Raw genomic sequence first — 22,011 nt, 5'->3', positions numbered from 1 at the left:
AGCGCGGGGGGGTTAGCGCACGATGAAACGTCACGCGCGTTAACCCCGCTAGCGCGGCTTGATAAAAGGAGCCCTTAAACCAGGCAGGAGCTTCTCCAGCCTGGTCGACTCCTGTTCCATTTCTACAGATGGACGCGGAAAACATTCTCGAGAAACTTTTCTTTTCCCTGCAGATAAAAGCATTCGATTAAAGAGTCATGGAACGGCCAAGAAAGAGACCAGGCACTTTCATTTTCCCCATCTCCTTCCCACACCCTGTGGTGAGTTTTGAAAAGAAACACTGATGCAGCAGCATCTCACACGAGTTGAAGTTTAATCTGGGGCACTGGTAATTTCTTCTTAAACCAGTGGAATCCAGTTCACAGCAAGAGCTCAATTAATGTTTAACAGTGCTTTCTGTGTACCGTGATAAGATTAATCTTTCAGTGTAGAACGGTAAAGGTAATGGACCGTATTGACAGAATTAATATGTCTCTTAAAATGCGACATCAATCATATCCTCCACCTTTTCTTGGTAGGGTGAGACATGGTCAGTCATTCGCCACAGACAAAATATAGCGGTGTACCTTATCTTTTTCCTAGAAAATAGGCCGAGTGTCTTCTAGCTATTTAGTCAGGATTAATGAATTCATGTTGGAATCTTCTTGTTTCTCCATTTCTTACTTACTATCGATTTTGAAAAGATCTTAAAACCCACTTATTTAAATAATATAATATATATTACTGATTTTCATATTATCATACAGTTATAATGTACACTTCCCCCCTCCCCATTCGCGATTTCCCTACTTGCGATTTCACATAATCGCAATTTTTTTTGGGGGGGGGAGGAGAGAAAAAAAAAACCCATATTTTTGTCTTCCCCCCGGCATCCTGGCCTTACCTGGTGGTCTAGCTGGTTTTTGGGGGAGGAGTGATCTTCTTACGCTCCTGCCCCATGCAGATAGCCATTAGGAAATAGCTGTGGGGAGTTCCCGTAGTCTCTCGAGAGACTACGGGAACTCCCCAAAGCCATTTCCACATGGCTATCTGCACGGGCAGGAGCGTAGGAAGATCACTCCTGCCCCGAAAGCCCTCTAGACCACCAGGTAAGGCCGGGAAGGCGGCAGGGAGGTGGGGGTGGGTCAGAGCCGGATAATCACGGTTTTTCGCCATTCGCGGTCCGGCTCTGCCCGTATCCCCCGCGAATGACGAGGGAGAAGTGTAGACAGGAGGACCACATATCCACTGGGAAGGAGTGGGCAACTACCCAGGGGCTTAGGACAAAAGGTGTTAATTTGCCATAAGGATGGACTTGCTGAGCAGGAACAGAGGGGCTTACTTAGAATTACTGAAATCAGTAGATGCTGCCTTTTAACCAAGGGCTAGATTCACTAAGCCCACCAATCAAGCCCGACCACTTAGCGACCCGGACTCGATTCACTAACCTGCCTCCCGAACCGATTCAGATCCGCGCATGCAAATGAGGGGGGGATGGCATGCAAATATAGGCAGCGATTGCCGCCCTGAAATCCCTGCCACTCTTCCAGCCCTGCTCTCTTCCCCCGATTCTCCACCCTTCCCTGCGGTGCGAGCCTGTGTTTTTAACCCTCGGGTTAAAACCACAGGCTCGCGAGTAAAAAGTTTAAAAAAAAAACCACGGACGTCAAACGCAAGCTCAGACTATCTACAGGCAAAGTAGATGGTCTGCGCATGCATCTGAATCGCTGGAGAGCGATCCGTGGAGTCATCCCCATTTGAATACAGGCCCGTTGTGAATCAGTCGGCCTGCGTCGGATCGGACACGGAGCGGAGTGAATCGGGCAGGATAGTGAATCTCGGCCATAATTCCTTAGAGCCTAAGAGATAAACAACGGTTGTTGTCTTAAGAACGTAGGAATAGCCTTTACTGGGTCAGACAGACGGTCCAGCTAGCCCAGTATCTTGTCTTGACAGAGGCCAATTCAAGTCACAAAAAAACAAATTATAGCAACGCCGTCTTGGTGGGGGCACCAGCACCCCATCCTCCTCTATGCCCTCTTCCCCCCCCCCTCTCCCTCACCCCCCACACGCATGCACTCCTTCCCCCATAACTCTTCAATTCATGAACTTGCTGCCTGTGCCGGTGTTGTCCGATGTCACTTCCGGGACCCACACCTAGTCGTCTGATGCTCTCCGATGTCACTTCCGGGACCCACGTCTAGGAAGTGACATCGGAAGGAGAGCCAACACCGTCACGGGCAGCATGTTCATGATGTTACTCGCACCGGGAAAATTAAAGAGGTTCAGGGAAAGGAAGGGGAGCGCGTGTGCGGTGAGAGGTGGCCGGGAAGGAGCGGGGCGGCTGAAAGAGAGCAGGGGAAGGGAAGGGGTGCCACTACCCCTCGCTATGCCACCGCACAACGTTTGCCCCTGTTCTCAGAAATATGACATTCAAAACTCTATTCAAGTTATTTGGCATTTGGTTGACTTTTGGGAAATTCTCGATGAATATTTCAGTGGAAAACTGCACGTATGCCATGCTTGTGCAGTGTTAATATGTGCAATGCAGTTACATGCTTAATGATACATTAATTCTGGCATTTTTTAAATGCCTCCACGTACCAATAGTCATTAACATATCTGTGGTTACTGTAAGATTTTTTTCACAAACCGCCCACCATGGAGACCTCGATTTAGGTCAGCCTAGTTCCAGTTCCTACTTTGGACTGAACTAGAAGGAGAAAGCTGCCTTGGCCAGCACCTTCAGTCTTAAAAGTGCGTTACGCTTCTCCCTCCGTATTCGCTGCGACACGGGATTAACAGAGCCGCCAATACAGAAAAACCACTAATAACTTTGTCATATCTTATTTGGGGTTTTCTATTAAAAACCATCGTGAACATGGTGAAACCGCAAATAACATGGTGGGAGACCTACTGGGACAGTTAGGGAATAATGCTTGTAATCCGCATAGAATTATAAGATAGGCGGAATATAAATTATTTAACAAATAAGTGCAAAAGTGTAGCAAATCTTAAAAATGCATCGGAGAGGGTATTTAAATTAAAAGTAACAACCTAAAACAGTGGTTCCCAACCCTGTCCTGGAGGACCACCAGTCCAATCGGGTTTTCAGGCTAGCCCTAATGAATATGCATGAGAGAGATTTGCATATAATGGAAGTGAGAGGCATGCAAATCTGCTCCATGCATATTCATTAGGGCTATCCTGAAAACCCGATTGGCCTGGTGGTCCTCCAGGACAGGGTTGGAAACCACTGACCTAAAACATAGTGGCACAGTGCGGTCTATGTTCTCAGGTGTAGCAGGACAATTATTTATGCCAAGAGGTATCTCACTACAGTGGCAGAGTATAGTCTCTGGGCTATAGCATGTTAAAAATACATGCCAAAGCCATCAAGAATTCTTCTGAAAACAAACAGTGAAGTGAAATTATTATCCTTAATCCAAAAGAGACAGGATTCTTAAGGCAATTTAAATATAATTCATATTCCACAAGGAAAAAAAGCACATGAAACCAGAATTCTAGTGTTTTGCTAATGTACATTCACGCCAGCAATTTAAAAACAATAAAAAGGGAGAGCCGGCGGGGATCGCACGTTGACGTTCTTGTCGCTCGCGATGGTGAAGAACTAGAGGTACGAGGGAAGGGAAGGGGCGTGCACGTGGCGGGAGGGATTGGAGAAGGTAGGGGGAGGGGGGGGGAAACGAGGGCGGGGGAGGGGTACCACTTCGGGCACCTCTCACCCTCGCTACGCCAGTGAATGCAATATATAATAATTCTGATTTGATATACAGTACTCCCCCAAAATTTGCAGGGGTTCCATTCTAGGAACTCCTGCGAATTTCGAAAAACCGTGAATGCGGTTTTTCGCCTGGCAAAAGGCAGGAGAAGGCAGCTGGAGCGCCAGCGGGTGAAGAAAATCACTTGCAATCTGCTCCGACCGCCTCTTCCTGTAGTAAAGTCGGGCTACACCAATCAGGAGCTGCTTTGATTGACACGCAGCTCCTGATTGGTATAACCTGACTTTACTACAGGAAGAGGCGGTTGGAGCAGGCTGTGAATGAGAGAGTCCACAAACCACAAAATTCACAGGGGAACACTATATATCATACCCTTTATTTTTCACCCTCTAAATCTGTATTTCTTTCCCCTTTTTTTCCTTTCGTATTATATGTTTTGTCAGGTCCGTCGTATTTATTTGGTTTGTTTTCCCTAGAAACTTGTAATTTTACTGTTTTGTACATCGCTTAGAACTTTGAATAAGCGATTAATCAAATCCATAATAAACTTGAAACTTAAATGTCTCTCACCTCAAAAACAGCTGAAATGTTCAACTTCTCTTTCATAGATCTAACCCAGAGGTCGGCAATCTGCACCTCTTCTCCCATGTGGCTGTGGCTCTTCTTCTATAGGGCCCCCCCCCCCCAGACCTACCAAAGTACCTGGTGGTCCAGCAGGGGCTTTGTGGCAGGAGCGCAGCCCTCTTGCTCCAGCCTCCTCACAGCTGCCTTATAAAAATAACTGCCACAACCTATTGCAGCAGCTCGCAGTACTACAAGACATGCCATGAGAAGCCATGAAAGGTCACGGCAGCCATTTTAGAAAGCAGCTGCGAGGGGGCAGGAGCGAGAAGGTAGCACTCCTGCCACAAAGGCCCCTCTGGACCACAATGGTACCTCAGTAGGCCCGGGGAGGGGGGCACTACCTATACATGACAGAAAGGATGGAGGTGGGGGCATTGTGAGGTTGAGTTGCCATGAGAGGGCCATGCTCCTGCCTCAAAGAGCCCCCTGCTGGACCTGGTACCTAGGTAAGGCTTTGGGGGAGGTGAGATCAAAGGGTTGGGAGGGATGAGAGGTGCAGAGACTTTTGAGAGGTTGGAGGGCAGAAAGAGGGAAGAGAAGCTAGGCCTTGGGGAGGGAACAGAGAATATCTCATATCCCCTTCTCTCCCCATTGTGGCTCTTTGTAAATCTTGGGTCAAACATAGAGGCAGAGCGTAGGACCTGGCAGGAGAAGACCATGAAGCAGCCTTTTTAAAGTGCTGCTGATGCCGCTGTTTGGAGGGAGGCATGTCGGTCTCGTAGTGGGAGGGTCGGCGGGGTTCGTATGGGAGGGAGACATAGAAAGATGCTGAACAGGGGGATGGATGGGAGGTTCAGCAAGGTTTGGCTGTGCGGCAGGGGAGGGGGGAGCACTGCTGCCGGTGAATCCATGGATGGAATCAGGGAGTGTTGGAGACATTCGGGAGGGGATTTGGGGGCGATGTAACTAGGGTTTATTTTGGGGTAGGTCTTATTTTCGGGGAAACATAGTACTTCAAACATTAAACAGTGAATTAAATCAAACCCCATGAAAAATCCCATGAAATACCTAATCCCACCTCCAGTAAACACACCCTTATCTGACAGCAGTTAACAGACTAAGGGATAAGTTATCAAGGTGTGGTAAAATAAACAACCCCCTCCCCCCAAAAAAAAGCACCCATTTAATGCACCTTGATTTTTAAGAAATTATAAATTAGCCCGTAGCTTGAAGTAAGTTTCAAGTTTCAAGTTTATTAGGATTTGATATACCGCTTATCAAGGTTATCTAAGCGGTTTTTACAATCAGGTACTCAAGCATTTTCCCTCTCTGTCCCGGTGGGCTCACAATCTATCTAACGTACCTTGGGGCTATAGAGGACTGAGTGACTTGCCCAGGGTCACAAGGAGCAGCGCGGGGTTTGAACCCACAACCCCAGGGTGCTGAGGCTGTAGATCCAACCACTGCGCCACACGCTCCTCTAAGTAAGTAACAGTCAATTAGAAGTAATATAATATTATAAAGGCTTTAGTAACACGCCGCGGCCATCTTTAGATCTTACTTTTGGGTGGCTGCGTCGTGGAAACAGGTTAAATGAGGTGAGCAAATGTTTGGTATTAAAGTATTTTATGAAATGTTAGTGAGACAAAATATTTTTTTATAAGAGAATAATCTTAGACTTGTATTATAGGGATTACTGCCCTGAGGAAACCCCCTATGGGTGAAACATGTTGGCGTTTCCATCCCTCCAGATTCACTACCCAAGCTAAGTACCACTCTTATAACTAAATTATTTATAAAATATACACAAATCTTTATGAAAAAATCGACCCGGTGACGATTGGGTGCATAAAGCCAAATGTTATGAAAGTTATTGAACATTTGGTGGCACTTCTGAGGGCCGGAAAGAATTATATGAACTATTCCTTGTATAGAAGGTGGTGAAGGGGAGGTCTGACTATAAAACCTCCCTAATATTATATTACCTTGATTTTTATGAACATAAGAATAGCCTTACTGGGTTAGATCAATATGATCTATCTAGCCCACGGAGGCCAATACAAGTCACAAGTACCTGGCAAAAAACCAAATAATGGCAGCATTCTATGCCACCGATCCAGGGCAAGCACTGGCTTCCCCATGTTGGTTTCAATAGGAGACTATGGATATCACTGGCCTGCACTATTACGGACTCCCATGGTAAAAGATTGATGCTGCCTGTCACCAGGGTAACATTTTCAAATACAGATCAAATTTGAATGTGCTCTGCAGTATAATATACAAAGGATGAGATGCTAATTAACATCCCCCGAGAACTGCACAGGAGTCATATTTTAACTTGGCGGTGCTCTTGCTTTCCTTCCCCTTTATAATGTTTCCCTATGTGGATACGGTCCTCGAGCACAAGAAATGTGGCTCTGGCTGAGTTCCGCTCGAAAAGTATAAATGCACAGTGAAGTGCAGTGATCCTGACGGAGACATCTTCAGAAGGAAGCAGGACTAGGAACCCCTCAAGGTTCTACATTGATTTTTGACAACCGTTTGGGGACATTTGAAAGACATTATTTTTCTTCAACAACTGAAGGTAAGAATGTGTCTTTGGATATGCCCCTAGATTTTTAACACATCATTTGGTTAGGTTTTCAATGATAATAATAAAATGTTAGACATGGCATATATTTTGATATAAAATCGCTGATAGCATCGGGTAGAAACACGAATAACTATATATGGGGTCAGTAGTCAAGGCAGAAAGGAGGTTTTTATGTCAATGACTGAATTGAGGGGTATATTATATCTGTGTATATTAGACCTCCCACCACCCCCCTCCCACCCCCATCTCTGAGGCTTTTCCACCTTTCATTTTTTATAGTTGCAACGAGGCATGACCCACCTGGAATAGAGACAACACAGTAAGTCTATCGATGAAATGAAAATCCATGTCAGAATATTCTATTTTTTAAAAATAACACTTTTAGCAAGTTGTGGAAGGGGACTGTAAAGTCCAAACATAGACAGTAAGTTTGGTTTTGGGACCCGGATATTTTAGTAATACACCTTTCTAGATTTGGAGGTTGGCGTCGTGATCGGAAAGGAAATAAAATCGTCAGAAGAGGATTGGAGAACAACTTTGAATTCAAATAGATGGCAGAATATTGAAAGAGGGGAGGTAAGGTAAGTATGGATTTGGGGGAGGAAAAGAACAGGTTGAATTAGGGAAAAATACTGTAAGATTGTTGGGCCATACAAATTGATTTTATTTTAAAAAACTGAGTTATCTTAAGGAATTAGCAACTCTTGTTATAAAGACTACATATCAATGTCTTTTTATTTATTATAAAAATCAAAGCAATGAACAACATACATATACAAATAAAAATTAAAGCAAATAAAATATTACAATAAAAAAAGACAATGTAAAAAATAAAAACCATCAGAAACATGAAAACACAACATTCAGACAAATACTGGGGTCCTTTTACTAAGTCGCGCTAGCCGTTTTAGGGTGCGCCTTAGTAAAAGGACCCCACTGTGACAAAACAACTGCTGAAAAAAATTGTTCTATGATGCTTTTTAAGAGATCCCACGTTAGTCAGACGCAACTCGGTTATGGTCATTGTCTCTTTTATCCAATCTACGTATATAGTTCTAGTATTGATGAGCTATTAGTAGGGTTACCTTATGGCTCCAGAGAAAGGAGGACGGATTGACACATCCGGGTTTTACTTCCATTGCAAGCAAAGGAAGTAAAACTCAGATGTCTCAATCCATCCTCCTTTTTCTGCAGCCATAGGGTAACCCTAGCTATTAGACATTGGGAAACTATGCTCAGGGATCTGGGTAAGAGTCTTTAGCAACTTATGGTACTCTTCTTGCACCGTTCATTGATTTCAAATCATCTTCTCTCTTCTCTTCCTCACTATTATCCTTCTCCCCTCCTTTCCAATTATAACTCCTCATATTTACTTCTTCAGATGCTGCCTCCTGTACAACAGTGCCCTGCCTGTAGCACTGCAGTCACTACTGCCACTGGTTCTCCATAGTGAGAGCACTGGGACTACACCGAAAGCTGCTTCTGGGAAAGCAGAGATTTCTGTGGCTTGCAAAGGAGGGGAGTGAAGTGGGAAAGGATGTGGCAACTAGGCCATAGACCGCTGGTGGCTCACTTGTTTGGGGATGCTAAAGTAGTGGAGCAGGAAAGGAAAGGAAAGGAATAACCCTAGGTTACACACATTTTCTCTCTTCCTTAGCCTCACATAAGAACATAAGAATTGCCATACTGGGACAGACTGAAGGCCCATCAAGCCAGTATTCTATTTCCAACTAGAGAGCTGCATGGGAACGGGGACGACGGGAATCCCATGGGTTCCCCCTTCAGGTCACGGGGATCCCGTGGGGACACCCCCCTAGGGTCTCGGGGTTCCTGTGGGGTTGGATGAACTCGCGAGGCTCGTCTTCTCCCTACCTGCCCTGCCACAGTACACAGCCGATTGGAAGTCTTCCACAATGTCAGCGCTGACGTCGGAGGGAGGGCTTAAGCAAAGCCCACGCTTCCTCCGACGTCAGCGCTGACATCGGGAAGACTTCCGGTCGGCTGTGTGCTGCTGCAGGGTAGGTAGGGAAAGGCAGTGGCGTACCAAGGGGGGGGAGGGCCACCCCGGGTACAGCCTTAGGGGGGGTGCACAGCCGGCCAGGTCCCCTTAACTTTGTGGCGCTTCCCCCGACCGACCGACAACAGGCCCGGTCCGACAAACCTCCCTGCCCTGTAGCCGCGAATCTAAATTACAGCAGCTTCAATACTCCAGCTGCTGTAAGAAGGTAATTTAGATTTGCGGCTACAGGGCAGGGAGGTTTGTCGGACCGGGCCTGTTCTGTTGTTGGGCAGGTGGGGAAGCGCCACAAAGGTAAGGGGCAGGGAGAGAGAAAGGGAGGAAAGGTGGAGTGGAGAGGAAAAGACGCTTAAGGGAAATGGGTAAAACTGAGGGGGGAGAAGGACGCTGAAAGCACTGGGGAAGACAAAGGGGTGGAGAAGGATGCTGAAAGCACATAGGGAAGACGGGGGGGAGAAGGATGCTGAAAAGACATGGGGAAGACAGAAGGGGAGAAGAACGCTGAAAGGACATGGAGAAGATGGGGGGAGAAGGATGCTGAAAGGACATGGGGAAGACGGGGGGAGAAGGACGCTGAAAGGACATGGGGAAGACAGAGGGGGAGAAGGACGCTGAAAGGACATGGGGAAGACAGAGGGGGAGAAGGACACTGAAAGGACATGGGGAAGACAGAGGGGGGAGAAGGACACTGAAAGGACATGGGGAAGACAGAGGGGGGAGAAGGACGCTGAAAGGAAATGGAGAAGAGAGAGTGGGGAGAAGACGCTGGCAGGGAAGAAGACAGAGATGCCAGACTATGGTGGGAGTGGAGGGAAGAAGATGGGTGCCAGACCAATTTGGAAGGGGGGAGAAAGGGAGAGGCACAGTAACAGAGAAAATGGAAGACGCAGAGAGAAGAGAGATAGTGGATGGAAGGAATTGAATGAGAACATGAGGAAAGCAGAAATCAGGCAACAAAGGTAGGAAAAAAATTATATTTCTTTTTTGCTTCAGGATAAAGTAGCATATTAGTTGTGTTGATAAAAATTTATAAACATTAGAGGCTCTGGTAGAAACCCGTTTACAAAGTATGTATTCTTCCCAATTAATATTTCCAAATTAATAAAGTCTTTTTGCTTATTTGTAAATGGGTTTCTATCACAGCCTTTAATTCAGTAGCATAATTAAATGAAATAACTATTTCTGAAGTTTATAGGGACGGGCGGGGACGGAAGGGATTCCTCGCGGGGATGGGTGGGGACGGAGGGGATTCCTCACAGGGACAGAGGGGATTCCTCACAGGGATGGGTGGGACTTTAGCGGGGACGGGTGAGATTTCTGTCCCCGTGCAACTCTCTATTTGCAACATGGCCAACCCAGATCCCAAGTAACTGGCAGAAACCCAAAGAGTAGCAACATTCCAGAGCTAAGACTGTGATGTCATAATGCCTCATTCCACCAATGCCTAAGAGCCAACCTCAGCAGTGATGTCACAATGACTTGACTGTCCTTTACTTGGCTCAAGTAAGAATTGCCGTACTGAGACAGACCAAAGGTCCATCAAGCCCAGTATTCTATTTCCAACAGTAGCCAACCCAGATCCCAAGTAGTAAAACAAATTTTATGCTGCTTATCCTAGGAAAAAACTGTGGATTTCCCCAACTCTGAGACTCATTCAATATTCTGTTTCCTTATCTTCATGCCTCTATTTCCATTCACTTGCACTCCCCCTCCATACGATGCTTTCTGACCATCTCAGGCTTCCTAGATTCAATTTTTATTTTCTATTTGTTGCATTATTTCGTTTTATCATCTTTTGTGATCATTTTGATACTACTTGATGTCATTTTTACATGTTGTAAACTGCTTTGGATGAATATCCCAGGGAAGCGGTACATCAAGTTTCAAGTTTATTAAAAATTTGTTATCCTGCCTTTTTAAAATTACAAAGCAGCTTTACAATAATAAAAAAAAACAGAAAACAGGGTAATACAGACACATTAAAATTAATAACAATAATTTTTATAAATCAAAGTGAACTAAAATGAAAGCCATGATACACATTTACACATACACAAAAGGAGAAAAGAACGCCGCATAAACCGAGCAGTAAAAAGGAGCAGAGATGGCCAGATCAAACACCCCTCCAATATAAACACCCCTCCCTGCCCTGTTCATGGTACCTTCTCTGCTGCTGGAATCCCTGGTGGTCTAGAGGTGTAGCGAGCAGGAGCTTTTCGTGCTCCTGCCCCACTGCTAACTGGGTCAGAACCCGGTCGGTCGCTGCCTCGAGTTCCGGCTTCAGCCACCTCTCCCAACATGAATCCATTTTTCAATAGCTTTTGCCAAGGGTCAAAGCAGTAAAACTTTAAACATGCCACATTACTGAGTGGGGGCCTTCACATTCTCCAGCAGAGTAAGGCCGGTGTGGTATTTAGGTTATTAAAAAAGCTCTCTCAGCCAGTTTGACTTCTGTGAGAGGAATACCATGGCACTAGAGCTATTTCTAAATAGTTCACGTTCTTTGCAATGAGAGCGTGCTCTTTCAAAAGTGCATGCACTGTTAATGACAAAATGAAGACTAACCAAAACAACCAATGCTACGAATGATATAGGAAAGGAAACAAAACCAAAACTTCTGGGCTGCTCATCCCTAGTGCTATGAGTGTTATGAAATTTAATGGTAACATTCGTTTGAATTTCACTCTCATTTTCACATAAGTCACAGTTGAGTTGTCATGACTTATGCTAAAGTAATTAAAAAAGGAGAAATTACACCCAATCAGCAGGTGACAGTGCACTTATCTTGCTGGTGTCTTGTCATTTCATTACCAATTACCCTGAAGATTCTAATTACTGCACTATAAAACAGTATTTAATGTAATTCCATTTGTCATTCAGCATTGTGTGTTGAACTCGAATGTAATCAAATAATCACACAATCATACGATTGCAATTCACAGATAGCTCTAATCGTCTACGCAGTGTTACTTTATAAGATACTTCTAATAATCCTCAGACATTTATCTGCTTATTTGGGGACCTTTTTATGAGGCTGCATTAAGCAACTAGTGTGGTTTTACAAAGGACTTGCACAAACAGCTATCGTGCTATAAAACTAGCCAGCATAGTAAAAAATATATATATTAACTGCTTAATGAGGGTAGGGATGGGTGTGTGGGCATCAAACATACACGCAGAAAAACTGACACATGCACGGGTTTATGGCATATACATGTAACGCACTTACCAAATGAAGAGGTGGCATTGTGCAGCTGCCTTACTGGAAAACAAGGAATGCAGCCATGTTCTTTTTTCTCCCCTGATCCAGTGTACATCATAAACATGCTCCTGCCCACACATATACCCACCCCCAAAGCAGACTTTCCCAAGAGCAATTCCCTTTCTCTCTCCCTTCACCCATCCGTTAAAAAACCTGCCTGTTCTTTCTCTATAATATCATCAAAATTCCTAAGCCTTAGCCACACTCTCATAAGGAATTCTGACCCCTAGTGGTAGTACTGTGAGACTACTGCTAAGAGTGATTTTGAGGTTGGCACAGGACAGGATGGGAGTGAAGAGGGACCGTCCAACCTGTTTCACTAGACTACAAATCACTTCCAGGAGGCTCCGGGAAAGGGGAAATGGATCAGAAGGGGATGGGGGAAGGGTTGAGTTCAAGTCAAGGGAAAGGGGTTTGGTTGCATAGAAGGAGTTTAGATTGGGTTTAGAAGGGGGAATCTGATTGGATGGAGGAAAGGAGTATCGGAAGAGTAGCATTTTGTGGGGGAATAGCAGAGGAACTGTGGTATTGGAGGCAATGATGGGTGTCAGGTCAAAAGCGCGCCGGGACAAAGGCGCGAGCAGACAACTGAGCGCAGCGCAGAGGCGCGCACCAAAGAAAAAGACTGTTTTTAGGGGCTACGACGGGGGGTGGGGGGAGAACCCCCCCCACACTTTACTTAATACAGATCGCGCCGCATTGTGGGGGCTTTGGGGGCCTGTAACCCCCCACATTTTACTGAAAACTTAACTTTTTCCCTGTTTTTAGGGAAAAAGTTACATTTTCACTAAAATGTGGGGGGTTACAACCCCCCAAACCCCCCACAACGCCGCCGCGATATGTATTAAGTAAAGTGGGGGGGCTCCCCAACAAAAACCCCCGTCGCAGCCCCTAAAAACAGTCTTTTTCTTCGGTGCGCGCCTCCGTCTTGCGCTCAGTTGTCGGCGCGCGCCTTTGTCTTCCGCGTTACTGTCTATGAACCCAATGATGGACTGGGAATAGCTAGTAAGTGCAGAAGGAAAGCATCATTTACTGTAACTTGCGATTACTTTTCTTTGCCTGTTTGCGGGAATGAGCAAGCGTGCATTCCAATGTGATCCTGTTGGGACATATTTGTGAAATGCCTGCACCAAACAGTGAATACAAATGTCTGCTTTGATCCCCCACCAGTTACTGCCCACACCATATCTGTACCCCCTTCCAAGTTTCAAGTTTAATGGTTTTTTTGATTAATCGCTTAATCATATTTCTAAGCGATGAACAATTTAAAATTACATTTTATGGGAAACAATACAATACATTATAATATAATAACATATATAATATATAATATATATAATATTATATTATATATAATATAATATAATAACATTAGGGATTAAAGTTTAGCTTAACACACTCATAACACAAGGAAAGAAGGGATGTGAAATACAAATCAATATAGAAAAGTAGAACAAAAAGGGAAAATTACAAAGAGGGAGACAAATAAAATACAATATAATACAGTAAATACAATATAATACAGTAAAAATAAATACAATATAATAAATACAATATAAATACAATATAAATAAATAAATACAATATAATACAGTAAAAATAAAATACAATATAATACAGTATAATACAATATAATACAGTAAATACAATATAATACAGTAAAAATAGTTTAGCCTATAGATTATTAAGTTAATTATCAAAGGTATCTTTAAAAAGGAATGTTTTTAAATTACTTTTGGAATTTTCCCAGATCCTGTTCTTCCCTTAAATAAATTGGAAGGGCGTTCCAAGTTTGAGGTGCGGTAACCGAAAAAATAAATTGCCGTCTTGTATTAATAACCTTAGGAGACGGAATAGTTAGTAAATTTTGTTCATTGGATCTCAAAGTTCTATTTGGAGAATATGGAATTAATAATTTATATATAAATGCTGGGGTTTTATTAAGAAGAGATTTGAAAGTGAGTATGCAAAGTTTGTATGTTATCCGATGGATAACTGGAAGCCAGTGCGCGTTTTTTAGAAGGGGTGTTACATGGTCAAACTTTCTAGATTTAGCGAAACCAGCTTTCTAAAATTGGGCGTTACATGTACAGTATATGCCATAAACCCATGCATGAGTCAGTTTTTCTGCGTCCATGTTTGAATATGGCTTCTAAAATTAGGGTTTTGGACATCTGAAATCACCAATAATGTATGTAGAACGTCACTGAAGATTTTTTTTTAAAGCATGGCACTGAATAAATAACTACTTTTGAATACTGATTTGTCTATTCCTTGATCTCAAACAAAATTACCTTAATCCCGTTCTCAATAAAGTAGAAGCAGGTAAATACAGTTAGATATAACAAGGGAAAATGATGCAATTATTATTCTCAGCATAAAATGAGCAAAATGAAGAGGCCTTGAGGGTACATAAGAGTCCGATAATGAAAGACATTATCACAGAAGGAAGTAGATAGGGAAAAAATCAATGCCATTAATATAAGAATGAATCGGAGAAGCAAAATAATTCAGTGGTGGTGTTTTGGACACAAGACGTGCAGCCTACAGTCTCTCCTCGGCTTCTCAGGCACTCATCTGCGGATGTCTGGCTCAATGTAATGGAAGAAAACTGTTGTTAAAAGCCATTAGACTCTGGATTTTTATGGCCGCATTGATTTATTGTCTGCCAACCTGATAATACAAGGCATTTATCAAATAAAGGGTGGAAAAATGGAAGCAATCCATGCATCTATTTTTAGCGACGGAGAGATAAAGAGGGCTGTGGCAACAGCTGACTCCATACACAGTCTGTTTTCAGACAGATCCTAAATTAGAAGCACGGCAACCGGCACACAGGGGGGGAAGGCGATGGTCAGAAACCCACGCCACTGCTTCAGAGAAAACAGGTAAGTGAACAGAGAAAGATAGGGTGTTATACAAGGTTTTTTAAATGTTGGATTTAGAGTATACGGAGACAAGGATTTTATACGGAAAAAACAGTCGGAGGGCAGTGTATTGATTTGCTAAATAATTTTTTTTTTTTTAAACCCAGTTTGAGTACACGAGGAAAAAAAAAACACGGCTTCATGTTTGTCTAGGGTGTTTGGGTTATTTTGAGGTATCAATTTCTGCTGAAAAGGGTCGGCTCAAATACATTAGATATAAGGCTGCTTGTTCTTAACTGCCTGAAAGCTCTCGGAGATAAAATAAAAAAAAAAATCAGGGAATTGCTTTTCCTAAACACTGATAACGAGCTGGGTTTTTTCCGCAAATCATCGAAGCGGAGTAGAATCCATGCAAGAGAATATTAAGGGCTCCTTTTACGAAGAGCGCTAACGTTTTTAGCGCACGCAGGAAATTACCGTGCGTTATGTTTCCAGAACTAACGCCAGCTCAATGCTGGCGTTAAGGTCTAGCGTGCGCTTTTCCGTGCGTTAAAGCCCCAACGCGGCTTAGTAAATGGAGCCCTAAGTCAAGCCTGCTAAAGACTGAATTGGATGCTTTGCGAATAGCAAAGTTCCATGGCAAGGAAATCTTCCCCACACACAGGCACACACCAAGTAAAAAAATAAAATAAAAAAAAGGCATTCTCGCTCTTCTGTTCCTCGGTTTTTATACTATATACTCCAGTGACTGGACAGATCTTAAGATGTACCCCCAAGCATAACATTTGATCTTCTGAGCTATGCTGCTCCCTTAGCAGTTTCAAATCTCTTTTATTCCTCTTTCATACTGGTCCGAAAGGGAAATGGCAGCGTACTTCCAAAAATTAATTATTGTAGACTACCTGTTTTATCTATCCAGCCTATTTCTCTGTGGACTCATTCCCAAGAGGTCCCAAGCAGTTAGCAGAATCCATGCCTGAACTTCCTAGGAAATCTTTCAATTCTGTGTCAATGGATTGAACGACATGGAATGAATAGAACAGTATCTTTTTCATATTGCCCGTTTGAGGATTGTAGGTTTTCTCTTTAAAGTAATTCTAGTTCCAAGAAATAAGGATAAGAAAGACATCAGCATGCACCCCAGAAAAAAGGCTACACAGAGCAAGCAGCAATCTCTAAGGTGGCCTAAAACATATCCAGCCCCAGGAGAGCTTTTCAACACATCCAAATTCACTCTGGTTGCATTAAATTAAAATTTCAAAAGGTTACCTGGAGAATAGATCTTCAAAAACTGCCTTTGGATCATTAACCACTGAAGATAAATAAAACTGTCTTATCGTTATAATAATGATGAAATTACTAATACAGTCTGTTCTCATTATTTGTGGCACTACGGTTCCTGAAAATGTCCGCAAACCACGAAATCATGAATAGCAAAACGTTGAGTCTATGGGAAAATAGAAGTTTGGTTCCGGCAGTACAGGTTGCGCCTCAAAACCATGGAAAGTCAACAGAGAGGCACGTCCTGTAGGCCAGGGGTAGGGAACTCCGGTCCTCGAGAGCCGTATTCAAGTCGGGTTTTCAGGATTTCCCCAATGACTAGGCACTGAAAGCAGTGCATGCAAATAGATCTCCTGCATATTTATTGGGGAAATCCTGAAAACCCGACTGGAATACGGCTCTCGAGGACCGGAGTTCCCTACCCCTGCTGTAGGCAGTCAGCCGGCTTGGACGATTCTCCTCCTCACCAGTTTGTCGCGGCACACCTGAAATCTCAGGAGGCACACAGTTTGCGATACACATGTTTCATAGAGAATAGTCATACTCTGGAGACTGTGTCATTGAACAATTTTGGGAATATTTTATAATGGAATTCTTAAAGTGAATATTTTGAAAATGAGCTATTAAAAGAGAACCAATGATTAAAGTATATTTCAGAGTTGACAACTGGTGCTTTGGAATGGGCGATAGGCAGACTGAATGGACCGTGTCTGCTGTGATTTACTGTCTATGGCTTTGCATGTCATTTGAAAACGCAGAAGAACAAGACTTGCTATCCACACTAACCAGGAAGTGATAACATGTTATAAATAAACTATACAATGCAGGCAGATAATGTTGGGGACATTGTAATCTTTAATCTCATATTTGTCTTGTGGTTGAAAGAATAAATGTTAACAGTTCCCTGGGAATGTAACCCATCATAGGTTCAATCCATGATTCGGCTTTAGCACTCTGAAGGGGTCTTTTACTAAGGCTAGCCGATTTGGAACGCGTTAAACGCTAACGCATCCATATAATATAATGGGCGTGTTAGCGCACGCTAAATCGGCAAGTGCGCCTTACTAAAAGACCCCCTAAATCATAGCATGATATAACTCAGTGGTTCTCAACCCTGTCCTGGGGACCCCCCAGCCAGTCGGGTTCTCAAGATATACCTAATGAATATGCATGAGAGAGATTTGCATATCTGTCACTTCCATTATATGCAAATCTCTCTCATGCATATTCATTAGGGATATCTTGAAAACCCGACTGGCTGGGGGGTCCCCAGGACAGGGTTGAGAACCACTGATATAACCGGTAACGAAAATGCATTCACGTGACTTATGTTGAAAACGCAAAGAGTCAAGGGAATCATACTGAACACGCGTTGACGTGATGACGTGTTCACGTGCTGTACGTGCGCGTGTCCTTCGATGGGCAAGCGGCCTCTAGTGGCACGCTGAATTGTCATTGCGCTGAGTTATCTTGCGCTAAATTGTCTTGCGCTGAGTTGTCACTGCGCTCAAATGTCTTACGCTGGATTGTCTTTGTGCTTACTTGTCTTGCGCTCAATTGTCTTTGCGCTGATTTGTCTGCGCGATTTTGTCCACGCACGATTGTCTTGCGCGCTTTTGACCTGTCACCAATATAACCTGTTAGGCAGGACCAGGTGGTTATAAGCATGTCACATAAGTAATGCGTTTGAGCTGTATGGTGAAAGGGGGAGAGAATGGCTCTGAAAGAGCAACCCTTGTTGGCACATGAATATCACAGAATGGTTCAATGCCGAATGGGACCTCTCGTCTAACTCTTTGCCACTGAAGGTATCTAGGGGTGGATTTGATATACCCCCTTTCTGCGATTACAATCAAAGCGGTTTGCATATTGTATACAGGCACTGGCGTATACAGGCACCCCCCCCACCTTCGCCCTCTTCTCTCCCCTCCTGCTGCGCACATGCCCCTTCCCTTCCCCTGTACCTGTTTAGGTTCGCCGACGTGAGCAGCCTTGCCAACTTGCTGCCCGCAGCGTCATCGGCTCTCCCTCCGATATCACTTTCTAGTCGTGGGACCCGGAAGGAATGTCAGAGGGGAACGCCAAGGCTGGCGCAAGCAGCAGATTGGAGCCACTGTTTGTGCCAGCGAAGAGCTAGAGGTACGATAGGGGAGGACTGAAGGCGCAGGGGCAGAGAGGAAGAGTTGCTGGTGCCCCCGCCAAAACAGCGCCGGGGATGGTCTTCCCCCCTCCTTACTATGCCACTGTATACAAGTACTTAGTGACATACCCAGCCTCAGAAGGAGCTACCGTGGAACTTGAACCCAGCTCCCCTAGTTCTCAGGCCGCTGCACTAAACATTAGGTTCTCCTCCGCTCTAGAACCCCCTGGGAAGGTGAAGTAAAATCGAGAACGCAAGGCCAAAATGTTATCATGTGAAAATATAGTATGAATTGAGCAAAATCAAGGAATAAACTTGAATAGTGTTGAAAAATATTAATCCCAAGGCAACTATACAATGTAGAACACTAAAAAAATAGCATACGATGCCCACAAACATCCAACGGAGGAGAAAAGACCTCAAAGAACCCCCAAGAGTCGAGTCAATAGAAAGACACCAGTTTGGGGTTTGGAGTACTATCAGTGGGGAGAGCAAGTCTAGGGCGACAGTGTTAACACATGATTGTGCAACCTTCCATCAGCAACGATCATTTCCCAGCACTTCAACTGAAGAAGCCTAAACTAAACCTTAGGTTTGTATACCGCGCCATCTCCACAAGCGCAGAGCTCGGCACGGTTTACAGAGTTAAGAGGAAAGGAACTACAATAAGGGATAAAGGAGAGGGACTAAGAGGAAAGAGAGGGACAGAATGCTGGAGAATGGGAGGTGATTAGATTTTTGCAAAGAGCCAAGTTTTCAAGTGTTTGCGGAAGGATTGGAAGGAGCTTGAGTTTCTGAGTGGGGATGAGAGGTTGTTCCAGAGTTCTGTGGTTCTAAAGGGGAGAGATGTTCCAAGTTTTCCTGCGCGGGATATACCTTTTATAGAGGGGAATGATAGTTTCAGTTTTTGGGAGGGTCTGGTGGAGTGTGGTTTTGAGGAATTCCAAAAGAGTGGGATAACGGGAGGAAGGACGCCATGTAGGATCTTGAAGGCTAAGCCTGTTAGTGGTGAAATGGCTCTGGCCTCCGTTGGGTTTGAAAGATAAGTGCTTGATTGATATTTAATTCAGTACGCCATATCCAACTTTGCCAACGGATTGATTTTGCATGGTTGCTAGCTCTCTGTTTCACTACTGAATATGAGAGAAAATGAATTTTGAAGTGGTATTTATTCAAGTAAATTTAAATTTTTAAAAAAATTATAAATTAATACAAATAAGTATAAAAAATTTTTCCAAAAAAATTATTAATTCAAACGGAGGTTTTGACCAGTGATAGTACTCCAAACCCCAAACTGGTGTCTTTCTATTGACTGAACTCCTGTGCATCATATGCAATTTTTAGTGTTCTACATTGTATAATTGCATCAGGTGAAAATATGAAATAATATTTCTATTTTCATGTACTAAATGAATAGAATTCTTTTTTGTATATAAATATATATATATTTTATTTTATTTTTTTAGCAATGCCACCAAGAATAAGACTGAGTTTTCCAAACCTCCTCCCAACGATATCAGAAACCCAGGAAGAAATTCTGCAAGACATCACAAACGGAAAGAGGTGTTTTGGAAACTTTTATATCAACTCAGACGCTTGTTCCAGTGACGATTACCGTCAGTCCATTTGCCAACTAGCAAGACCCACGTTCCCGACTCTTGCCGACAACGTCAACCAAGCTTGGTGTTCGGGAACGTTCAGAAACATCAAAAATGATCATGGGCTGCCAAGGCTACCAGAAACACAGCTAGTGAACGCTAGCCTGCAATGTAAGGAAAGCCCAAACACTATCCTGATGGGAAAGGTCAGCCTAGAACTTTTCCATGTAAAGTCGAACTCGTGTTTTAGGGCTGATCCTCTCGAGCAACTCTATGCACTCACCCAGAAAACAGCTCACAGCAAAGATTCAACGAATGATGTAAACTCAAAGACTCATTATAAGCAACTTGAAAATTTCAGCCTTTGCCCTAATAGAAGGAAGCATGGACCTGTTCTTTTTGCTCAAGAAACAATGGAAGGAAAGCAAAATCTATCAAGAGTATTCAGCTTCCCAAGGCTGAACTCCCCAAGACCAATGCAAAGGGAGAACAGCTGTCCAGAGCTGAATAGAATGGAAACATCTGGAACAATGGCACACTCAGAAGTAGATTCGAGAGTAGTAAGAGAAGGGACAGTCTCTATCAATGAAAAAATAGCACGCCCCCATAAACCTGAAGAAAATCTTACTGGAAAGAGAGGCTCAAGAAGGCAAGATGTTTTGATAAAATCGGAAGCCATCTGGGAAAGAGAAGACCTGGAAACCTTAAAACACAATGACGCTTCAAGAGGCGAGATCCTAAATTCACCAAAGTTCTCAGAATACTTGATGTCGGACAGAGTTTTATTCCACAACTGGATCTCAGAGTGCAAAAGCGCTTGGAAAGAAGCAAAGACCAAAGCCGGTCTTCTTCCTGCCATTGCAGAAATATAACACGGAGAAGATTTCAGTGCGGACTATAGATTAGAGAATGACACGGTGACAAAATTCATCACCGTTCCCGTCCCCGCGGATAACTGCGGGAAATAATCCCATGTCATTTTCTAGTGTCTCTTTCAACCTCGGTCCTTCTACACCAGCATTCTTCAAAGCAAAGCTTGCGGGTCAGTGGTTGTGGCCATTCATACTCTGATTCTTATGTGAGCCAAGGATAATGAAGCCATTGTGACATCACTGATGTGATTGGCTCTTGGGCACTGGTGGAATGAGGCATTATGACACCATAATATCTGCTCTGGATACCAGAGACTGTCATTCTGTAGTGTCTGTTTCAACCTCGGTCCTTCTACACCAGCATCCTTCAAAGCAAAGCTTGTGGGTCAGTGGTTGTGCCCAATTATACTCTGATTCTTTCCTCTCTCCTTAAAGAATGACATGAAGATGGTTTCCCACGGTTATCCGCGGGGACGGGAACGGTGATGAATTTTGTCACCGTGTCATTCTCTACTATAGATCAGTGTTTATGTAAGTGTTGCAAAATAATTTAATGAAAACAAACTAATCTGGTGAAAAACATACAGTATCTCCCTGCATCTAAGATTCTTATTTGTACAAAGTATATGTCACTCCATGTTGTGCAACCTGGTGAAAGAAAATGGGTCTGCTATAAAATCCAAACTTAAACTGAAAAAAAATAAATAAACTTTAGAAATGCTCATGAAGGAAGAATGTAAATCGTTAAAGCATCAAAGAGAAGGTTGGAATCTATAACATATGGATCTGGAATGGCCAAGTTGTCGTCCCACCTCACCCGTCTAACCCTTCCTCAATCCCCGTAATTACAAAGCCCCTCGCTATACTTACTTATCAAAGCACATACGGTATATCCTCAGCAATAATGTCAACAATAAATGACCACAGACACTTTATTGATGGTAATAATCAGGCTGCAGCTTTGTTTATTGGGACAACCAATAAGCAATGAACAATTGCTTCACCTCCCGAGCTACAAAACATTGCAATTTGTCAAAACTCAAGATTGTATTCCCCTGACCCCGCCATATCAGCAAGAGCCTAGAGGGTGGCATG

The 22,011-nt window shown here is 43.6% G+C and overlaps 1 protein-coding gene across 3 annotated transcripts; it reads left to right on the top strand.

Annotated features, from left to right (window-relative positions):
* Nucleotides 1-6,677: 6,677 nt before the first annotated feature.
* On the top strand, nt 6,678-21,068 carry LOC117351546. Of its 3 annotated transcripts, XM_033926937.1 has the most exons (3): nt 6,678-6,870; nt 7,159-7,198; nt 19,913-21,068. In XM_033926937.1, exon 3 carries the CDS (start codon nt 19,915-19,917, stop codon nt 20,914-20,916), a length of 1,002 nt encoding a protein of 333 aa, XP_033782828.1. In that variant the 5' UTR covers nt 6,678-6,870; nt 7,159-7,198; nt 19,913-19,914; the 3' UTR covers nt 20,917-21,068. The 3 variants fall into 3 exon arrangements, with proteins under 3 accessions (XP_033782828.1, XP_033782830.1, XP_033782831.1); XM_033926939.1 differs by lacking the exon at nt 7,159-7,198; XM_033926940.1 differs by lacking the exons at nt 6,678-6,870; nt 7,159-7,198 and adding an exon at nt 14,769-15,046.
* The last annotated feature ends 943 nt before the right edge of the window (nt 21,069-22,011 follow it).

Source organism: Geotrypetes seraphini, chromosome 18 (genome assembly GCF_902459505.1).
Source record: "Geotrypetes seraphini chromosome 18, aGeoSer1.1, whole genome shotgun sequence".
NCBI classification, from domain to species: domain Eukaryota; kingdom Metazoa; phylum Chordata; class Amphibia; order Gymnophiona; family Dermophiidae; genus Geotrypetes; species Geotrypetes seraphini.
The sequence above is the reverse complement of the archived record's forward strand: the minus strand, read 5'-3'. Positions and strand labels throughout refer to the sequence as shown.

What these genes read in the sequence shown, in the direction of transcription:
- LOC117351546 (XM_033926939.1), top strand. Translation starts at nt 19,915, where the DNA reads ATGCCACCAAGAATAAGACTGAGTTTTCCAAACCTCCTCCCAACGATA.